The sequence below is a fragment of the Ursus arctos genome, unplaced genomic scaffold (assembly GCF_023065955.2).
Source record: "Ursus arctos isolate Adak ecotype North America unplaced genomic scaffold, UrsArc2.0 scaffold_1, whole genome shotgun sequence".
Classification (NCBI taxonomy): Eukaryota; Metazoa; Chordata; class Mammalia; order Carnivora; family Ursidae; genus Ursus; species Ursus arctos.
The window spans coordinates 97,868,221-97,890,024 of NW_026622763.1; the positions used below are offsets into that span (position 1 = coordinate 97,868,221).

At 48.1% G+C, this 21,804-nt stretch overlaps 1 protein-coding gene across 4 annotated transcripts in view; it reads left to right on the forward strand.

Annotated features, from left to right (window-relative positions):
• The window catches only part of RHBDD1 (rhomboid domain containing 1), a 132,940-nt gene extending 112,027 nt beyond the window's left edge, over positions 1-20,913 (forward strand). For 3 of the 4 annotated variants that reach the window (XM_026491810.4, XM_026491811.4, XM_044381045.3), the window contains one exon: positions 17,160-20,913. In XM_026491810.4, the coding sequence (XP_026347595.1) occupies positions 17,160-17,254 (95 nt within the window). In that variant the 3' untranslated portion in view covers positions 17,255-20,913. Of the gene's footprint in view, positions 1-1,472; positions 2,125-17,159 lie in introns of those variants that run through there. The other variant, XM_044381049.3, reaches the window with a different exon arrangement.
• Positions 20,914-21,804: the final 891 nt, after the last annotated feature.

Here is a 21,804-nt window from a genome sequence, read left to right on the forward strand (position 1 = left end):
TTGCCTTTTACTGTCACGTTAGAAGTTGTGGTGATGCTTATAGAAACTACATAGGATTTAGAGAATAGTTGAAAAGAGCTCACACACATAAGCCAAGTCCCGCCATTGCTGACAGGAAGCAAGAGCCGAACACATCCCCTGCGGGCTCTGCTGAGTGCGTCTGGCTGCAGGAGTAAGCTGACTGCAGCCGGGGCACTGTGTTCCGTCTCCAGGTCTGAGCAATGGAGAAAATACGAGAGCAGTCACACTCGTGGGCTCAGTTTAAAATAGTCAGCCTTTCCATGTCCACTGGCATGGCCTACCTGACTGGTTACAAGCCTCGATTTTTTGTTTGGAGACTAAATGCAGTGTGGATTGGAACAAGGATGAAACGTCCTAAGTCTTTGGCAGGAGGGACGCTGTGAAGGTGTGACAGGACTGGCCGCTGTCCCTTCAGAGCCAGCCCAAATGTAGCTTCCAGGCAGGGCCTGCAGGGGCAGCCTGTACCCTCTGCTCATCCTGGATCTTAGACATAAACCCCCACCCTCTGTCCAGAAACACCATTAGACAAGAGAAAGGAGGATACTAAGCCACCGACTTCCTGACTCCAGCCAGTGTGGCGAGCAGCAGCAAGGGAGCGGCGTGTCCTCAGACAGTGGTGGTTTGTCATGAATTACTAAGATGTGTGAGCCCAACCCACACCCACCCCACCACAGCCTCACCCCCACCGTCTCCCCTTCTTTGATCATGGCATCCTCCCTGATGCAGAATGTGTTCAGGCTGAGTGCCACCTCCACTTAAGCTCTTCTAGAACATTCTTCTCCCAGAAAGGAAGTGAAAAGAAACCAGTCTGAGTTCATAGATCAGGTTACTGTCTCATTTTGCGGAGGAGGGGAGATCAGGAGCAGTCGCCTGGTACCTGGGTGTTGCTTGGTACAGGAACTGTGGGTCCAGCACTCCAAGCAGCCTGCTGTGGGGTGTCTAGAGCGTGGACTTCTGGCCTGGGGCAGGCAGGCAGTGGCGATAAGCCTCATTGACCACAATGATGTTCTTGTGATTTTGTTTCCACTTGGTGGTATTGCATATATAAAACTTGCAGCTTCATTCATTCTGCCCCCCCCCCACGCCCTTTGAAGAGGCCTTATCTTATTCTAAGAGGCCCCAAACCAATAGGGCCTTGGCGAGAGGCCTCACCTTTGGTACAAGACCAGGTTCCTACAGACTGGACTCAGAAAACAAGCTACTGCTGTCCTAAGGCCCCTGTCCTTGGGGAAAAGGGACTTTTGTGGTCATTTGGGTCCATGCCTTTGTTTTCGAAATGAGGCACTTGAGGCCCCGTGAGGGACCATCACAAGAATTCGCATCTCTGGTTTCTCAGTTGGGACTTCTGTCCGCCCTTGAGCTTGTGCCCCCTCTGTTCGTTTTGCATTCAGTAGAGTCTTGCCTTTTTCTCTGTAAACATTCATATGAATTATATTTGCTTTGCTTTTCAGCCTCGCCTGCCCTCCGTGTGTCCAAAATAGCCAGCTGGAATTCATGAGAATGTTATGTCTTCAGATGTTTATAATCCGAAAGAATCCCTTATGGTGTTTTTTTGTTTTGTTTTGTTTTTTATAATAAAACTACTTGGATGTCGGTATTTTATGTTGGAAAGGCGAGCCAAGTTCACAATGCAGCAGTTACAATGCAGTGCATTCTGTGTAATCTGTAGCGCGCCCCAGGAGCAATGGTAAACCGTGAAATGCCGTCCTGGCCCACAGGATAATTAGCAGGATCAAACGCCGTGCAGAGAGAAGCACAATGGTTGTCGGCTGAGGTCAATAAAAGTAAGGAAAAGTTCTGATAAAAGCAGTACACCCCAAATTAGATAAAGAGCAGCCTCTGTATCAGGCTGCAGATATGTCAAAAGCCTTCCCTGCTAATTGAAGAAACCTTTTGAGGTTTAACAGCTCATAAATTTGCACTGGGAATGCCCTATTGTTCTGAGGTTATAAGTCTTGTCTTTGAAATTTAACAGTTGTACTTTTATATTGCATTCCTCCAAGAGAACCATTGTAAACATGAAGGGTTTGCATTTTAACATAAATTTGAACAATGTGGTTTTAAAAGGGTTCACCACATCAAAGGGAGGCTGTTTGGGCATGTTTTATAAATTCTTTTTTTCTATAGTATTTAAAGGTACAAATGACTCAGAGAAGTATGTTCCATTTATATCAGTCATGTTGGCGTAGTGTCCTCATTGGGGCTTTTGACCGTCCTTATTTTTTCTAATGTAAGAGCGTCTGAAAACAGGTCTAGGCCTTTTGCCAAGTCAGTTGCCCTTAATCTACTATCAGACCCATAGAAACAATTCTGGAAATGTGGTTTATACTTGGTCTAAATAGCAACAAATTCAGTGCCTTTTCATGGTCATCTTTTTTTTTTTCCTCGACTCAAAATACCCAGTGTATCAACTTGCAATTTCTTCTTTTTTCATGTACCAATTATGGCCCCTCCCGTGTCCTCATAGCCTCCCATTTAAAAAAAAAACCCACTCATTTTTTGCTGAGCCACTGGTTAAAGTGAGGAAAGCTGGATGTTAAAGGGGAGATGTGGGTGCTGGTTTCCAGAGCAGGCTGGTGGTATACAGAGAACACTGGGCTGAGATCCAACCCCCGGTGTCCAGGCCGCATGATTTGCTGGCTCTGAGACCTCAGGAAATCGCACACCTTCTGGAGCCTCAGTTTGGCCATCTGTAAAATGAGGACAGTAGTTACTCCTCTACCCGTCCCTGCCTCCCTCTCTCTCATTCTTGCATCCGTTCGTTTATTTATTCATCCCTGGAGAGAGAATGTGAACACAGCCCCTCACTCCTCTTACCCCGCAGAGCTCACAGCCCAATGAGGACACACGTTACTGAAATAATGAGTCCTGTCAAATTACTAATGGGGGCATCATTTGCTTTGAAGGAAGGGGATGTGCTCCCATGAGAGCTAAGGGCAGACAACCCTCACTGAGAGTTCAGGGGAACGCAGTCCCTTTCCTGAGGAGCCAGTGTTTGAGCTGGTGGCTGGAGAAGGGATAAGCGGTGAGTGGGAGGTGATGGGAGGCAGGCGTCCTGGGCCGGGGACAAATTTTGATGTTTATACTTAAATAAAAGGAAGCCCTTGGCAGGCAGAGGATGGACTTGATGAGGTGTGTGTTTTCCAAAAGCTCTCCCATGACTGCGTAGGGAATGGCCGGTAGGAAGACCAGAGAGAATGTGGGGGGATCCTTTCAGGGCTCAGATGCCAGCTCAGGCTCACAGAACAGGTGGCTCAGGCGGGGTTGGTGATGGGGCAGATGGGGAGAAATGGATGAGTTCCGGAAATGTTCAGGTTAAAGTGCCAGGATTTGGTGATGTGTCCCAGAGGGGCAGGTGAGGAAGGGGGAGGTGTCCAGGATGACCAGGATCTGGGTGTGTGTGAGTCATTGGCTGTGTTCCCGGGAGGGGGCAGCCTGGAAGGGGGGGTCATTGGTAAAATAATAAGTACCACTTACCCTTGATTATTTGGGGCCAGGTGCTGACATCCTTCGATTCGTTCATTTCTGAGCACATGTATGCTGCATGGATAAGAAAATCCAGGGTCAGGGAGGAGACTAACTTGTCTGAGGACACAGAACAAGGAGCAGAAGTGGTATTCAAACTCAAGTCTGTCTGGCTCCAGAAATCCTTCCCTCCCACTGTCCCCTGCCAGAGCCAGGTAGCAGAAAGGCACTTCTGTAAACCACCAGTGTCCACCCCTGGTGTGACAAGGGAACTGTGGGTTATATAGGATGAAATGCCTTAAAGGAAAATAAGGAAGCCAGGCAGCAGGAACGGACGGTGGAGAGCCTGGTCCTGCCCCCGTAGCTGCATGAACTAGAAAACCGTTTATCCTCCCTGTGCTTCTGTCTTCCATCTGCAAGATGAGCCGACTGGATGCCACCATCCCAGGTGACACCCCCCCCCCCCCCGCTCTGAAAACCTGGGATCTTTAGGATGGACGGGACGCATCTCACACAGAATCTCACACACTTGATCGAATCTTCAGAGCGTCCTTCTTAAAGCCATGCACAGGGCTTCCAGGAGAAGGCACACATGGGGATAACTTCCAAAGAGGCTCAGAAAGCAACGTAATCCTTCCCTTCATCGAAATCATCCGTTTTCCAAGATAAGCCAAATGTTAGACTCCAAACTTGGCACTTAAAGTTCCAAAAATTTAGTTCCGAGTTCTCCCTTAATGTTCATAAAGTTTTATTTTACTAGAAATTATTAATGGATCTGTAAGAATAAGTCACTGTTTGTTGTTACTGAGTACCTCTCCATAGCCGAGGCCGTTTCAGAATCCTTCCTGAGCAATTCTAGGTCGGTTTGAGCCGTTTCAGGGGTGTGAGGACAGTCGGAGAAGCCCCCAGGCCTTCCAGAGGCTGGGAGGGGAGGGCTTGTTTATGAGAGATGGTCCCATCATGGTGTGTGTGTGTGTGTGTGTGTGTGTGTGTGTGTGTGTGTGTGTGTGTGTGTGTGCACATACACGTGCCCACACAGAAGCAGGTGTGTGCACACGTGCGTGCACTCGCACACGTGCACACACACACTAATACGGCACAAGATCAGAATGGGGTGTGGGTGGCGGTGAGTTAACCAGACCAAAGAGAACACACAAGAAGTGGCAGTTAGGTTCAGGGTTAGGCTAAATACCATCGAATACAGAAGCAAGCATGTTTTTAAAATGACCGTCATACTTGTGGGATAGATTATCACATCCCCGAAATCCACAAGCGCCACAGCTCAAGGTGAATTTCTCCGCTCTCAGCTCTGGGCACAGAGAGCAAGGCTCCTTGTGTATTTCCTCCGACGGCCTCTTATCTCCCGGGGCTGATCCACTGGGAGAGGCTCTCCTTCCCTGGTATGGACGTCTTGGTAGAGGAGCCCACCCCAGTTTTCAGAGCCACTGGCCATCACCATTCAGAATTCATGGCTATCATGCTTTAGATGAGGGTGCCTCATCCTTCGTTCCCTTATTCCCATCTCCTCCCTCTCCTGCCTTTTTTCTTTCTTTAAACCATCTGGGCACAGTGTTCACGGCATTTTATCTGCTCGTGGCGGGGTGCGGAGCTTGTTTCCTGGGGAGGCCCTCCGCCTGCCCCCCGCCAACCCGTGCCCTGTGGACTGTAGCCGTGGCCCACTCTGTGGAGGGGTTTCTCAGAGCAGGGTTTCTTTGTCTCCCCCTCCTCCCGCCTGAGAGAAAAGGCTGCAGGTGGCATTCAGCTTTCGTGAGAGCTCTGAACCACAGTGTTCCCCTTGGCCATCAACAATCTCAGGGACAGTTTCCTAGGTCAGGGATTGTTTTTCAGTTCTGCGTTGATATCAGTATCTGTGGACATGCGGTTATGCACTAATCAGGCCTATGGTATTTGAAAAGCAGAAATAATTTGAATTTTTAAAGTGTTTAAGATGCATTCAGCTGGGTTGTACGTAGTACATCTCCTATCTTGACCTACTTCTGGCTACTGAACGTTCTCTAAAGTATGGTGAACCCCAGAGCCCAGGAAAACTTCAGGAATTTCCTAGAGGAAACAGATGGACTGAATTGTGTTCTGAAGCCTAGGGCCTCCCCTCACCCGTTCCTCACCCAAGAACATCTCAGGGTTTGGCCAGAGACCAAGATCCCCAGACCTTGAAATTCCCTACCTGCCACCATCTATCTATGTTTCTCCAGCGCCCTCTGGCCCTGCTGTTCTGGCTGGGTCATCCTGACCCCCTCTCTGCCCAGCCCCCATGGATGGCGCCTCAGTTGGTTCTTTGTCCATTGACCAGACATCTGTGATGCACCCCCCATGTACCAGGCAGCAGGGATCCAGAGTGAACCGCTTCATTCCAAGGACTAGGGGAGGGATGCTGGGCCAGTTTCCTCTACTCTGATGTTACGACTCCTAGAATCTCCAGGCCAGTACCGTAATGGTACTTGTTATATTCTTCAGGAGAGCTGGGTTATGCCGATATCTTACACATCGTCCAGGATTGAGTGTGAACAACCCAAGAAACTACCAGCATCTTGGTCCATGAAAAATGTGACCAAAGACCTACTTGTATGAAACCAGTCACCATGCTGGTGCTGACAGTCAAGGCCAAACGAACCCCCAGAACACATTTTGGCATTCTTTTGATGCAAGTTTCTCCAAGTGGGGCCAGCAGGTCACTCTAGGTGCTTGAGGAAAAAAATGCAGATTCCTGGGCCCCACCGCAGACATTGGTCTGGGATCTCCCAAGTCACAACCTAGAATCTGCCTCTCACCTAGCTCCCCCACATCCAGCTTTGGGACTTCCTGTTCTAGATCCAGTATCTGGCCTTTAGTGCTTCAACACGCCATGTTTCTTGCACGACTGGGTGACAGGGAAGCGCTGGGTAGCTGTGGAGCCTGGTACGTGTGGCCACCGAGCCTAGGAGCCAGCGGTCCCAACGCCCGTGCCTCCCCGGCCCCGCAGCCTTGTTCCTCCTGACATGCAGTTACCTGTTGTCCAGGGCGACCTGGACTTGATCCCCAACTAATCACTGTCAACAGACGTTTCCAGCCTACGTCCCCTTGTCCTTTTCCAAAGTTCTCCTCACAGTGACTCTCCGTATTCTTTTCCTTATTCCTTGATTTCTCAGGATGATAGTTATTTGTATTTTCATGCCCAAAGGCTAAATGTTGTTTTTCAGAAGATTGAAGTTTTTTGAGTGAAATATTGTCTAATTTTAAATGGTCTGTGATTTCAGAAGTCAATGAAAACATTATTTGGGGCCTTTGCTTAAAGAGCTGAAACTTGAGGGCACCTGGGTGGCTCACTCGGTTGAGCATCTGCCTTTGGCTCAGGTCATGATCTCAGGGTCCTGGGATCAAGTCCCACATCGGGCTCCCTGCTCAGCAGGGAGTCTGCTTCTCCCTCTGCCTGCTGTTCCCTCCCACTCCTGCTCACGCTCTCTCTCGCTCTCTCTCAAATAAATAAATAAAATCTTAGGGGAAAAAAAAGCTGAAACTTGAGCTGTCTCTGATTTGGAGCTCAAGGCAGAGGGAGTGAGAAAAAAATGAAATAGGTCTAAACATAAAAAATGCTTCTCTGTACCTCTGTCTGAACAGGGGCTTTGAAAGCTGGAACGAAAAACAATAACCTTGGAGATTTTGTTGTTTCTGAGTGAAGGACCTCTCCCCGAACAGGAAAGGGGGTAGGCTACGCACCTGGCATTTCATCCCTTGGAGCGGGGGAGCTGCTGGCCCAGGCAGGACGTCAGCCACCAGGAAGCACATCTCCACCTCCCTCAGATCACTGGGGGCTGCCCAGCAGCCGAGAAAGCCAGACCACCCATTACCAAGCCTCCAATTGCCAAGACCCCTACGTGGCCCCTTTGAGCCGGGGCTGGCCGGGACAGCAGCTGAGCGTCTGGGGTCATAGTCTAAGGAATTAAACACATCCTCCAGGAAGGAGCTATCGAAGCTGGAGTTCTTCGCAGATTTCTAGAACTCAGAGAATACTCCGTTTATAAGCCCTGGCCCTGCACACTCTCAACCACTGCATCAGGCATAGTCAGAATGAGCCAGAAGCCCCTTCTTGATCTTGCTTCCTCCCTCCCAATATTCTGCTGGGTGGTACGAGGAGAAGGGGCAGAAGGAAAGAGGACCAGGGGCAGGTGTAAGGGGGGCCTTGGGTGAAAATGTGGGCCACTAAGCAGAACTGCTTTGATTCGGTTTTAAAATAAATCATTTCTAGTATCACTGCATCGAAGATGGTCTTATTACCACAGATTGTTTCTGTTTGTCTTTTCTAATTTGGGGTTCGGGCGAAACAGAGCATTGCAGTGAAGAGCGCACTGTGGTACAAGGCAGCAAGCGTGGTAGCGAGCGTGGGTTCTGGGTTTAGAGCGGGTTAAAATACCTGTCTCCACATCTACGTCCATGCCCAGGTCTAACCCTCCGAGTGCCCCGTCTGTCCCCTCTGCTCTTGAAGAAGTCGGATAGGACCTAGAAACTGCTGGCTGCTGGCAAAGAATCCCCGGGTTTCAGACCATCGAGACAATAAACAACTCCATCATATTCAGTGAAGCGGCTTGTGCAGAGCCCATCTGTTTCAAAATAACCCCAGTTCTGCTTACGATGCGGAATGCTTTGTTGACTGCAGTTTGCCCTAGTTTTCCTCAGCCGACTCCGTGTCACAGGCCTCTGGGTCCACCTGCTGGCAAGTGTAAAGCCTGGAAGGAAACTCGGGGTTGGAAGAAAAATCCAAGCTGTAGCTCACGGTTCCCCAGAGCCATGCAGGTCAGAATCACCTGGGAGCTCATTAAAAATACAGTGGCCTGGGCTCCATGCCAGGCCTGCAGAGTTGGAAGCTCTCAAACAACTGTCGTGGCGATTCGCACACTCACATCAGTGTGAGAGAAACACTTGGCCTGGAATTCAGGGACCTGGAGCTGGGCCGAGGTCAGGGATAACCCCCAACCATATCCAGTCATTCCCAAACAGGTGACGAAGACTGCTAGAGGTCCCCACTCCTGCTTCTCCCATTTTATCCTGGTAACTCTTGGTGGCGAGAGTCAACGCTTTATTCCCTCAGAACTCATCGAAAATGTTTAAAAGTGGAGGAACCTGGCAAACATTACTGAACCAAGTGCTCAAGGTTACATGACACGTGATTAGTCGTGTTGATAGCAGGAACCCCGGATATGATAACAGAGAGGGCGCCTCACCTCTGTGGCCTTCTTCCCATAACCTGAATCCAAACGTGCGGAAAAACATCGGACAAACCAGACCGAGGGCCATTCTACAGGCTTCCTGGCCGGTACTCCTCGAGGTTGTCAAGGTCATAGGAAGCCAGAAAAAATGGGAGCAGTTGCCACAGACCAGAAGAGGCTAAGAAGATATAGCCAACTAAATATGCTATTGGATCCTAATACAGAGAAGGAAAATTCGTAGAAAAACTGGTAATATCCAAATGAAGTCTGGAATTCAGTTAATAGTAATGCACCCATCTCTGGAAATGAGTTCTTAGTTTTGACAGCCATACCATGGTGATCTTAGATAATATTCGCGGAATTGAATTGTCTGTATTATCTTTGGAACTTTTCTGCAAATCTGGAATTATTCCAAAATAAAAAGTTTGCTAAAAGTTAAAATGCCAGAGCAGAGGGGCACTGAAATAGACCAGTTGAGTTGGAGGATGTTGCCAAGGAGCATAGTATGGCCAGTCGTGTGCCCAGCTGCCAGAAGTCACGGCCAGGCTGGCCAATGGGGGCAGGCCGGGTCCTCCAGCATTGCCCCAGCCTGGGGACAGTAGAAAGGAGGCCAGTGTGGCCTGTTGTGCTCTCCCATCTTAGACCAGCCAACTCAGTGTCTCACCGGGAACCACACAAGTCGTGGAATTTCTGCACGGAGGGTGAAATGTCCAGTCCAGCACCCTCGCGGCACAGATGAGCCCGAAGCCTGAGGAGGAGAAGTGACTTATCCAGAATCCTGGCGGAGTCAGGATGTAAACCCATGTCTGGTGAGGTGTGTTCTTTTTCCACAGCAGTTCTCAGTGATTTGATACATTGCTTGCAACAAAATCCCTTGGGTGCTCATTAAAATGCAGCTTCCTGGGTTTCCTTCCCCCACTGGCGAGCTTCCGCCCAAGAGAGAAAAGGCCGGAGAGTCAGAGCTGACCGAGGGCTGAGGAGTTGGGAGACTGGTGCCGATAGCCATTTGGACCTGGGTGCCTTTGAATCCTTTGTGCCTCTGAGAGTTCTTGGAGTGGAGGAGTCCAGCAGAGATGCGGGCCGGGTGGGTGTGCTCACTGCGTATATCCCGCCGGGGCCCAGTCTGTGGGCAGGTGTGGAATCTCCGTAAGAAACGTCAGGATACAGAGGGGATCACAGCTGCCCCCCCCCCCCAAAGACCAGTCAGCACGGGCCTGTGGAATTCTCATTTCCCAAAGGGGGTTGTCCTCTTTTTTTCTAGCATTTTCCATACTCCTGTGTGTATGTGTTTGATCAGAACTCCCTCCTCCCTCGCAGATGGGAAGTTCTGCCTTCAGTTTTCTTTTTTTTCTCTTGGAAAGTCTGTTCTCAAACCTGTGTCTCAAGACAAGGCCCACGTTTGGTTTCTATCATCCCAGCCAGACACATAGGGTCCCTCATATGTACTAGACAATGAGAATATAGAATTGAGAGCCAGCCTCTGCCCCCAGGGAGTCCTATGTCTAGTTTTCCCAGATTTGTGTATATTTGTCCAGCGAATATCCCTAGATGATTTTGAGTTGAAAAAAAAAAAATAGGGTCCCAAAGTACATGGATGTTCTCAGAGATAGTCAGCCTCTTGTCAGTTTCCGAAATCAGCTGATATGATGGATAAACTGAGATACCTCCAGATTGCTGACCAGACAGCATTTTGTTTTAGATCAAGGAAAATTTGAAACATTCCAAAACATCATTAAATGTATATAAAAGGTGTTTGAAAATCATTTCTAGTGTCATGAAAACTTGTCTTGATAAAGTTTGAAGGTGGTGATAGAATTTGCAAAGGATTTAGGACAGATTGATTTTAAAAAGAGGAAAGTCTTTTAGTATTAAAATTCACATTCATTCATTAAAAAAAAAATCTCATAAGCAATCCAAGTGTCTGTCGATAGATGAGTAGATAAAGAAGATGGGGTCTAGTATACAGTGGAGCTTTCCTCAGTCATAAAAGAACGGATGGGGTCTTGCCATTTGCAACCACATGGGTGGACCTGGGAGGGCATGATGCTCAGTGAAATAAGTCAGAGAAAGACAAATACCATATGACTTTACTTACATGTGGAATCTAAAAAATAAAACAAATGAATAAACAAGAAAAAGCAGAAACAGACCCATAAATACAGAGAACAAACTGATGGTTGCCGGGGTTGGGTGGGGGGAGGAGGAGGAGATGGGCAGAATGTATAAATGGGATTGGGAGAGCCAGGCTTCCCGTTCTGGAAGGAACAAGTCAGGGCAATAAAAGGCACAACTGAAGGAATACAGTCGCTGGTATGATGCTGCGTGGTGATGTGGTAGCTGCACTGTGGTGAGCCTGGCATCACGTACAGCATTGCTGAATCGCTGTGCGGTGCACTTGAAGCTAGTGTAACAGTGCACGTCAGCTAGACTCTAGTTAAAAAGAAAAGCCTCGTGTTACCGTGATTGCTGATGACAGGTGGACACTCAGCCTCTCCTTCCTCCCTTGCCTCTCCTCCAGCATAGTGAGGGAGCAAGTGCCTCGAAAACTATTTCTGCGAGAAGTTATAAACTGTTCTCTGTTTAAAAAATGCTTGATAGTGAACCACCAAGGCTGCCCTTTAGAGCCGGGCCTGTTGCTAAAACTGTATACCTCATCAAAGGAGATCCTAATCCCAGATCCCTTCAGTTACCCAAGAAAGTTTACTGTTTGCAGTGAGCCCTGTCCAAGGCAGAAGGCAAACTTCAGATCCTGCCTCCAAGTCGTGATTAAAGCAGTAGTATTGTTTAGGTTCACAGAGTCTGGTTCGGGATTAAGGAAGACAACTCATACACCTCAGATCTGGAGCAGAGTAGAAAGGGATCCATCTGGGTTTGAGTCTTGACTCAGCCTCTGACTGGCTATGGGGCTTTGGCAAGTTACTTGAAATCTTTAAGCCTCAGTTCCTCTGTCTATAAATAGACGATGAAGTTCTTACTTGGAGGGTAAGTAGAATAAAAACCCCATATAGCAAGATGGGTCATAAACATAACATAAAATGAAGCCACTCACAAAGCTTGCATATCGTACGAATCCATTTATGCACAAAACTAGACAAAGGGATCTACACCGTTGGAAATCCGGAGAGCGGGTGCTGTTGAGTGTGGGAGTCGTGACTAGAACGGTACACGTAGAGGTTTGTGAATGCTGGAAATGTTCTGTGTTTTGATCTGGATATTGGTCCCGCATGTTCAGTTCATGAAAATTAATCAAGCTGTGCAGTTGTGTAGAAGGAGGGAGAATAAGTAGGGTGAGCTTGTAAAAATGGCCTCGCAGACGTCCCTTGTCTCCGGAACTTTCTCTTTCTGTTCTAGAGGTCAGACCATACATTGTCTATATTGCAAGAAACACTAGACCTGACACGGTAGATCCAATATTTTAGGTTACTTGAATTGCTAACTGGATTATAGCCTATTTATTTTAAGTCCATTGAAGCCATAAAGATTTCCCAAATTAACTAACGTTAGATCAGAGAGAAAAGGACAACACGTAATGTAGCAACTGAGTGGGTTTCCATTTCAGAGCTTCTCGTTTTGAGATCCCAGATACTATTTCAGAACAAAGAAATATCCCCACTGTGGCTGACTTGATTGGTTGAAGAGTAAAAATGGGATTATTTTCTCTCTCGAGTCACTTCTAAATGTTACCTTTTCTGCAATCCATAACGAAGCTTCGGTTTGTATGGAGTTACGAGGTTTTAGGTGAATTTCAAACTCTTTTTAAAAGAAATAGATGGATGGGTAGATAGATAGATGTTATAATTAATGACCCAAAAAGTAAAGCGGTCTTATGTCCTTAAGTATCTCCCCTTTTCAAAGAACGTCTTGCCAAATTGCTGGACTTGGAATTTCTTCCAGCCTCTTTGGTCTTTGTCAGTAAATGACTTAGCAGCCATCCTTTCAGAAGGCATTTTGGGAGCTTTGCAATTCGTGGAATTCTAATAAAGTAACCTTCTTAAAAGAGAGAATGTGAGTCCCATGCTGCTGCCCGCATTTGACAGTAGAAATCCCTGAGAACGCTGGTGATTTATTTAGAGGTTTCCTGGTTTAAAAAAAAAAAAGTGATTGCCTCTTTAGCTTTCTAGGATAAGGGAATGACATGCCGTCCTGTGACTCGTATCAGTATAATTTCACTGAATGGTGTAGAGTGCTTCTCAGGTCACGGGCAAGGTCTGTGAATACCAGCAAATTAAACCTCTCTATTTACAGGGATGGCGAACAGGAGGGAAAAGGGCCATCAGCCCGTGGTGCTCTTTTTAGCAATTCTTACCTGGATGAAATTGCTTCTCTTCCCTTAGATGTATAATGCAGAGGTTACTGCATTATACATAAGGGCAGAGAACTGAAAATTTTTCCATCAAGAACCACGAATCAATAAATCTTATGATCTCACTGCTGGTGCTATAATTGAGCTAAATCACCTGAAAACGGGCACTGTTCCTGAGGTTCTTTGAAGAAGGCTCACTGTTTCTTTGAGTAACATTGAGGACTGACCTCCATTTACAGGGACGTGGAGGCAAGGCTCGTAAATGCTAATATTCTGCACCAACTGGGTTCGCCAGAGCAGGGCTGTCTCACCCGGTCCTGTGAGCGTTCAGTGCATGATTTAACTCCGCAGAGAAAAGGAGGTCTTGGCCGAGCCCGCCAACTTCCCCAGTGACTGCAGGGTTCCTCCTGCAGAGGCTGTTAATTACCTCTCGTTGTTTCTTAGAAGGCGAATCTTCAGGAAGCAGCAGCCGCACATTTCATCCGAAACGCTGCCAGTGAGCTTCAGACAGAAATCGGGCTCTGTCTTTTGAGAAGTGACTGTTTTTGTCGTTTTATTTTGTATCTTCTACCGAGTTAGTTCAGGATGCTAACAAGTAGACATCTGACACGTGATTCCTCATGATGTTAGAGATGAACAGTGCTAACTTCCAGCCCTCATCGGGCACTCGCTGCATGCCTGGGGCTCAGCTAAGCGTTTTAGGTGCAACATTTCTCTTCTTGCCTCTCAACCATCCAGGGAAGGAGTTCCGTTTAAGTCCTCTTTTATAGATAGGGAAACGAAGACCAAATGAAGGCAACCGGCTTGCTCCAGGATGTGTGGTTAAAAGTAGAGAGGTCGGGATTTAGTCTCAGGCGGTCAGACTGCACCATGGTGGGAGGGACCCAGCAGACACCTTGCTGCGCAGCCTCCCCTCACACAAGTGCTTAATAAATGTAAGTACATAGCGAAACCACTTCTAAGAGCCTTTGAGAAATGCCCGCAGAGCATCCTGGAGGCTGCGGAGAGAAGTAATAGATCAGGTGACACAACTGAAAACTACAGAAACAGAAGCAAATTTAAAAGTAAACGAATGGCAGGGGTTTGGAAGACAGAGCTTAGCTGAGACTTGGATGGGACAGCAAAGGCCTTGTCCCCAGGGTGGCACTGACCGAAAACACAGACGTGACAAATGGTGTCATCATTCATGACTGACATCAAATATGTTACTGTGTCCAAAACAGCAAAGATTAATTTACACTTGAGAACTTTCCAAAGAAATTAACCCCTGGGATTAAGAGCAGTGTAGTGTTCAGAGCCTGAAAGGAAGCAATTAAGGCATTCTTCAGACAGTGGGGGGTGGCTTTGATGTTATCAGAAACACTGAGTTTGAAGGATTTTAAATACCCACAACATCAGGCTTGATTACAAACTGGGTGTTGTTGTTGTGTTACTGTTAGAACCAGGGCCTTCTGCTGGTCCTGGAAAGCCAGAAATGTGAGGGGACCCATGCGGGAACTTTGCAGTCATGTCTGGTGACAGCAGAGTCCTATCGAGTCAACGGCTTTAGGATGGATATTCTTTTTCTCTTTCCAGACTCAACCCCACACACCCGTCGGGGTTTGGGCAGGAGCGCATGGGCTGGCGAGATGCCAGAGGTGATGACAACGATGTGGGGTCATGGGGACAGTGGGTGGGAGAACCAGGTGCAAGATTTTGCTGCCCCTTGGGCCGGCCTCATGAGCTTATGTTTGTCCCTAACACTCTCTGAGTCTCAGCTCCCTTGTCCATAAACTTGGGATCACAGAACTAGGAGTGAAAGCTGACTGACCTAGGGCACCGTAAAAGGGCTCTGTGAGCCAAAGAGTGATCATTGCTCCTTGATGTGAGTTACCTGCTTCTGTACTTGGCACTTCGTCGGCTCAGCCCCGTTCTCCCCACATGCCTTGTGAGCGAGTCCAGAGCGCATGTGTGTGGGCTGCTCGTTTTGAGAGTGGGACCCAGGAGCCTTCGTGGTCCACAGCTTTGAGTCCTTCTCTCCATGGAAACGTGCATTCTCGGGCTTTGTCTTGTGGGCACCGTGATTCCCTTTGGGAGTCTGAGCACTCTTGCAGCTTCCACGGGCTCCTGTCCCCTGGCCCAGACTCAACATGCCACGTCGAGCTTGCCTCCGACTCTCCCACAGCTCTCCCTCACGGCTCCCTGCCTTGCTGGAACGGGTGTCGCGTGCTCGCCTGCACTCACCAGTGCAATGCAGAACCGTCTTATTGTTGAAAACTGTCAAAGGAAAGCAGGATTTAAAGCTCATCGTACACAACAGATTTAAGCAATAAACTAATAGTAATTGGATCCATGAATTTCGCTGTAACTTCTTTTTTAAAAAAGATTTATTTATTTATTTTAGAGAGAGAGCGCGAGGGGCAGAGGGAGAGAGAAAGAAGCAGACTCCCCACTGAGCGCAGAGCCCCACGCGAGGCTCAATCTCGCAACCCTGCAATCACAACTGAGCCCAAATCGAGAGTCGGACGCTTAACCGACTGAGCCACCCAGGTGCCCCTTTCTGTAATGTCAAGGCATTTGCCTCTTTGTAAAAAGAGAAATTCCTTTTCAAACGTATACAGCCAAAACCGTATCCAATTAAACTTTAACCTTAATAGTATTCATAAACTCTTTATGGTGAAAGTCTTACAAGCCTGTACTATGTTCAAATGTCATCCTTCATGAAGGTTGATAAATTGACACAGGTTACACTGTCCCAAAAACCCTTGGAGGAGAGTGTGGCCAGCAGGAGTGTGCATGGGGCCAGGCCTGCCCAGCTCACGTGTGGGTTCCCAAGCAGGAATGGCTGCAGGGACTTCTGGGGGGTACTTCTCCTATGGTCTCAACAAGAAAGGAGAACCAAACAAGGATAAGTGTTGGGGAAGCCACAAGATGAAAGAAGCGTTACCTTTTGCCTGCCTTTTAAACATTGCTCGTCGTCTGACCCCTGAAGTTCCAGCGGTAGGCTGAGCAGACTGATTTGTTTTAATCAATTTTTTTATTAACCATAACCGACATACAGCATCGTGTAAACGTTAAGGCGTGTACGCGCTGCTTTAATATATTTGCATACTGCAGTGTGATGACTACAGGGCCGTCAGCCAGCACTGGCACATGTCACATACTCACCAGCTCCTTTTTTGTGTTGAAAACAGTGGATTTAGTCTCTTAGCAACCTCGAAGTTTGTAATACCGTATTCTTGACTGTAATCACAGTGTTGTGCATTAGATCTCCAGGTCTTACTTATCCACTCGCTTTAAGTTTGTGCCCTTAAACAGAAGCTCCCAGCTCGCCCTCCCCCAGCCCCGGGGAACTGCCGTTCCACTCTCTGTTTTCCCAGATTCGGTTTTTCCGATTCCACGTGTAGGTGATATCATACAGTGTTTGTCTTCCTTTGTGAGAAGGCTGACTTAGTTTCCTGAGCTTTTGCTAACATATTTTTATCATAATGTTTCTTAACAATGGTCCTATCAATACCCATTACCTGGGACCGTCTTTGAAAAGGCACCGCTCTTGGAAAATGAGCAGAAACTCTTTTCAGGAACGATGTCCATGGTCCTTCATCTGATTTTCAGATGTTATGCCTGCTTTTTTGTCCGTCTGCCCCGATATCGGTCATCATGGTAACGAGGCCCCTGCTTTGCGGCCCCCGGTCCTCGGTGGTGTGTGTGTCAGGCAGCTGGAGTGGGCATTGGGGCTGCAGGAGGCCGCGGGCAGAGGGAGGAAAAAGGAGAACATGAAGCTGATGAAGAAAAACCAAACCGCATACATGGTGGGGAAGTTAGAAACAGCAACGAGTTACTTCTGGGCATAAAAAAATAAATAGGCCCTGGGGACCTTGTAGACATTAGATGATGTAAATTATAAAGCATGATGGAAAAAAAATGGGGAGTTTTGTCAAGAATCTTCGAAATGAGTGGATTAGATTCATAGACTGGACCACACTAAAAATATTTACTTGATGTTGAAATGGAGTATTGACAACTGAGACTGAAATATGTTTGGTATATTTCGGCTTCGTGCTAAAATAAAGATGACACCCAAGCCATCAGTCTTCCTTCCCCCCTGAAATCCTCGGGAACAATGCCTTGTAAATGTCAGAACGATGGATGGGCAGCGTTTGATTTTTCCCTGTGGTTTCCGCCGACAGGAGCCAGCGGGCCGAGCCCCCCGCCCTACGGGTTCCGTCTCTCCCCAGAAGAAGAAATGAGAAGGCAGCGGCTTCGCAGATTTGACCACCAGTGACGGGTCCAGCAGCGGGATCATTGCCCACGGGGTTCCTCCCCCGAGCCCCGACTTACACGGAAGCGGGGCGCTGCGTCCTCTGCCGTCGGCCTCGACTCGCCGTCCCGTGGCCCCGTGGGTCCCCACGCACGGCCGCACTGACTCGCCCTGAAACCAGCCTTCTGGGCGCAGCGCACAGCTGTCCGGAGCGCCCCGCTGCCGGCCCCGTTCTCCCGCGGGCAGGGGGCGGTTCCGCCTCGCAGGGACCGGCGTCCACACGCCTCCCTCGTGCTGCGCGCTCAGCGCCGCCCCTGCCTCGTGCTGTCCGCGCAGACCGTGACGTGTACCAGCCAGCCTGGACGATCGGGGCCCCGTGGTGCGCTCGACCTGGCAGGAAGTGAGAAGCCAACCCTGGGCCTCCTGACAGGCTGTCCTGGTGACTTTCCGGGAACACGAGGCGGCTACCGTAACTGGTGTTCTGGTCACCCCTGCCCGGACGCCTCGCCGCCTTGGGCCCCTTCGTCCCGGTGGTGGTGGCCGCATCCTCTCTCCGTTTTTACGTGGCTCTGCCTTTATGGACTCTTTGGCTGAAAAAGTGTGGGTAAGAACTCGGGTGGGGAAACCACCCACACGCGCTGTTAGATGTCAGGTGCACTGAGGTTTTGGGCTCACAGCACCCTCCCCCCCCCAACCCCCCCGTGACAGGACAGTTCCCGGAGCTGTGACCTGTGTCCTGGAGCAGCCAGCAAAGCAGCGGCAGGTGCTAGAGGCGGAGGAAAGCAGTCGCTTGCTGGGCTGGTCCCTGAGAAATCCCTCCGAGGAGGTACTGGTTTCTCCTAAAAAGTGCCTTTTAAAGGACCACGGTAACAGCCACTTGTCCTGGCCGGGCGTCCAAGATCCCCCAGGACCCCCGCAGCGGTAGCGCCCACAGGCTGTCCACGTCCCTCCTGGTGCTTGTGCTCCATGAATAAAAGGACAAAGTCAGGTATCACTGCTACTTATCGTCATGGAGATGTTTATTTTTAAAGAGCGTTAGAAGCAGAAAAGGATCCTCTTATTTTCATTTATATTCCTAGCATTTATATATAGTTTTCTGATAATGAAAGTAATATATATGCCTTCTGTATGCACAAAGCAAACACCTGAAGGGAATATACACCTACGTTAGCAGAGGTGTTCTTTGCGGGTAGAGCACATAGGATTTTTGCTTTCTGGTTTTTTACAATTTTATATTGCAGTCTTTTTTAAATGTGTGTATTTGTATGTATGTGTATTGCTTTTGCAATCAGGAAAACGGATTCATGTAATAATACAGCAAGAACTATATAATCAGGAAAATACACTTAATAAGTACTATGTCTCCACTGAGAAATTCACAATATAAAAAATACAAATAAATACATGTACAATATTAAAATCAACTATATTCTCACCACGTATAGGTACCCAAGGTTAACATTTTGGGGGCATGACTGTCAGTTTTTCTTTGTACACGTTTGACACACTTGGAGCGTACCATCCATGCGGTTTGGTATCCACTTCCTCATCTGAATTGATCTGGGAGAGGCTCTGACGCCAAATGAGCTAAGAAAACCCTCAGGTCCTGAGGGCATTCTGACCCGCACGAGGATACCTGGGCTCCGCAGGGTCATTTATAATCCGTGTGAAGCTACGTACTGCTTGTTTATGATATGAGTCGCGTCTGTGAGTCTGGCAGCCTTACACACGTTAAAATGTTCAAGTTACAGTCATTTCTCTCGCTCCCAAACTCTACGGATTTGCCTCCCATTTCCCCGATTCTTACACCATCTTCTCCTGGCACATCGTAAAGGTAATTCTGTGATAGCACTGACGTCTTGCCCTGTTACTGTTTATGCACGACTACACGCAAGTGAGCCTTCTGCACGGGGAGTGTGGACTGTGAATGGCTCGGGGACAAGGACTGTGTCTTATCTTTCTGCACTGTCCCTCTCTCCCCTGCCACCACCCAAAGGCTGGCCCTGGCTCCTGGGGGCACTCCCTGAATGTTTTCTCACCAAACTGTTCTTTCTGTGACATTCAAGTCCAACCACTGTATCTGGAAGTAGTTTTCTTAACGGCTGTGGAGTCCGGTAATAGTAGCTCCTTGCTCTGTCCTATACAAATAGATACAAAGACACCAGAATTGGATTTTGTGTGGTATAAATGATAAAACATGCACACCTTTATTTATGGAGTGGAACATCACTCAACTTCAGAGATGTGGGAAAGGTCGTCTTAGTTATAAATACAAACCAAGTATCTTAGCACAGCAACGAAAATGTTCTAGAAATCATTGTAATTACTTTGTTGTTGATAGATTGGCCTGTGACCAATGCTTATTATTTGCAGTGTCCATCTTATTTTTTTTTTCCCGCAATAAGGAATCCCCAGAGGTATGTCAACAATCTGGAATTGGGTTGACAAAGACAAAAGCAAGTGTGTTAGACGAATTTCCTCTAGTAGAGAATCAGCATTTAGGGCTGTTTTAAAATTTGGTTGGTAGTTTGGTTGATAGCAGTTTCCTGACTGTTAAGCATCCAGTCGCCATACTTTGGTTGTGGTCAGCCCACTTAGGAGACCTCTCAATCCAGAATCTTTCTGAAGACGAGGGAATGGTTACGGTGGCTTCCTTATAAGGACCTCGAGTGCACTGCCTATGATTCCAAAGTCCTCCCTTGCTATTCGAGCCCCCTCCATCTTTTGAAGCCGGGTGCTGCCGAGGCACAGGCCCACAGTGAGTGGCCGGGTCTGGTGGGAGCAGGGCCAGCCTACATATCTGACACCCGTTCTGCCACTGGGGGAGCGGATATAGAAGCCATGAGGCCCGCCATCCAGAACAGCCTGTAAGACAGGGTGTGGCAGCGCTGGCCTCCTCGTTCCCAGGCTTCATATCTCTTGAGAGGTTCAGGATTCAGTAAAGAATTGTATTCAGTTGGTCGTTTTTATCAAGGCTTGTATGTACAGCTCTTCCTTTCCTTCCTGTGGGGTATTGCAGTCCTTTCCTGGGTTATGGTTTTGGTTTTGGTTTTGCCCCACTCTTGCAGTTTAGAAGCACAGACTCTCCACTTACGGGACCTTAACGTCTCCCAATTCGTTGCTCTACTCGACACTTAAAATCTCTCTTCACTCAGCTCTGCCAGCTCTCCCAGCTCATCCTCCAAAGTTAACTCTCGTGCTGAGCACTCGTCACCTCCGGACCCTTTACTACGTCTGCTGCCAATGCATGAAGGTCAGACTCAACAGCCTCCATCATGGGGTTCTGGCCAAGCTTTCAACCTCATTCCCCGTTATCCGTAACAGAGTCTGCGCTGCTCACGGGTCTCCCCGTCTAAGGCATGAGCTTTCCTGACCCTGTGACTTGACTGTGACGTGCTTTTATGTGGGACAGTCTTTTCCTCTCTCTCAGCCCATCCAGACCCTCCCCGTCCTGCCTCCAGATACCACAGCCCAGAATGATCTACTGCTCTTGTTGGCTGTTGGTCGTAGTTTCCACAGCCTCTTGGAATTGCTCGGTATCCTGCAATGAGAGAATGTCTTTTCTCTCTAGATTGTAAGCTTCATGAGGCAGGGACCATGACTGTTTCTGTGTATTTCCTCACAGTACCTTGAACAGTGCTCTGTCTGGAATGTCAGAACCAATAAATGCCTATGGATTGAAACAGAAACTCATTTATACCATCACCAGCGGCACATAGAAAAAGGTATGCGTGTTGCTAATTGATCCTGTTATGGTTATTTGGTTTTTTCTTGAATCACATCAAGGAAGGAGTAACTTGAAGGAAAGGATTTGCCCATAGAAAGAATTTCAGGATTTTCCCAAGCTTCATAAGGTGGCACGCTTACTGATCAGACGGTGGGGAGGGATCACCACCCTTGGGAGTCCGTCTGAAGACAGACCCCACGTCACTGCACAAAATTCAAGATCCCAGTATGTCCAAAAAATATCACTGAGGACTCCATGTGTATACCACCAAATCTGGTCATTATACTTTGCAGGAAAGCTTTTGATATGTCCACACTAACCTTTTTTTTCCCCTTCTGTTATATTTAGGGGTAGGGAAGAGTGATCTTGACATCTTGTTCAGATCACAGAAATGAACTGGCAGATTTGAACGTGTGATTTATGCTTTATCAAAGAAAACTAGAGCATAGCCAGTAGAAATCATTAAATTTGGTAGTAGTACATACTGGTGCTTGGGAGGAGACTGGGATGATCAAAATCAGTAGTGTCGTGTGGCTTTAAGGGGCTCGTAGAATCTGGGGCACACACAAGCAGAACCCGAGAAGCAGCACCCCCGCATGGCTCCCTGTAAACACAACTGATGGCGTCCCTTTCCTAAGCATTGAAACAAGCTGCTCACCCACTGGCTGGGCTTCCTGCCAGGAAGTGGTGAAGTTGTTTCTCTTGCTTTATTCCCTCCTAAATGCCCAGTTAGCATCTCGAGGGAAGTGTTAAAAGCAAGAACAAATCAAAGAAAAGTATGTGACTTCATAGATTCGTAGTATTTATTTGAGGTCCTTAAAAGTTGCTGTCTGACTTTGAGATGTGG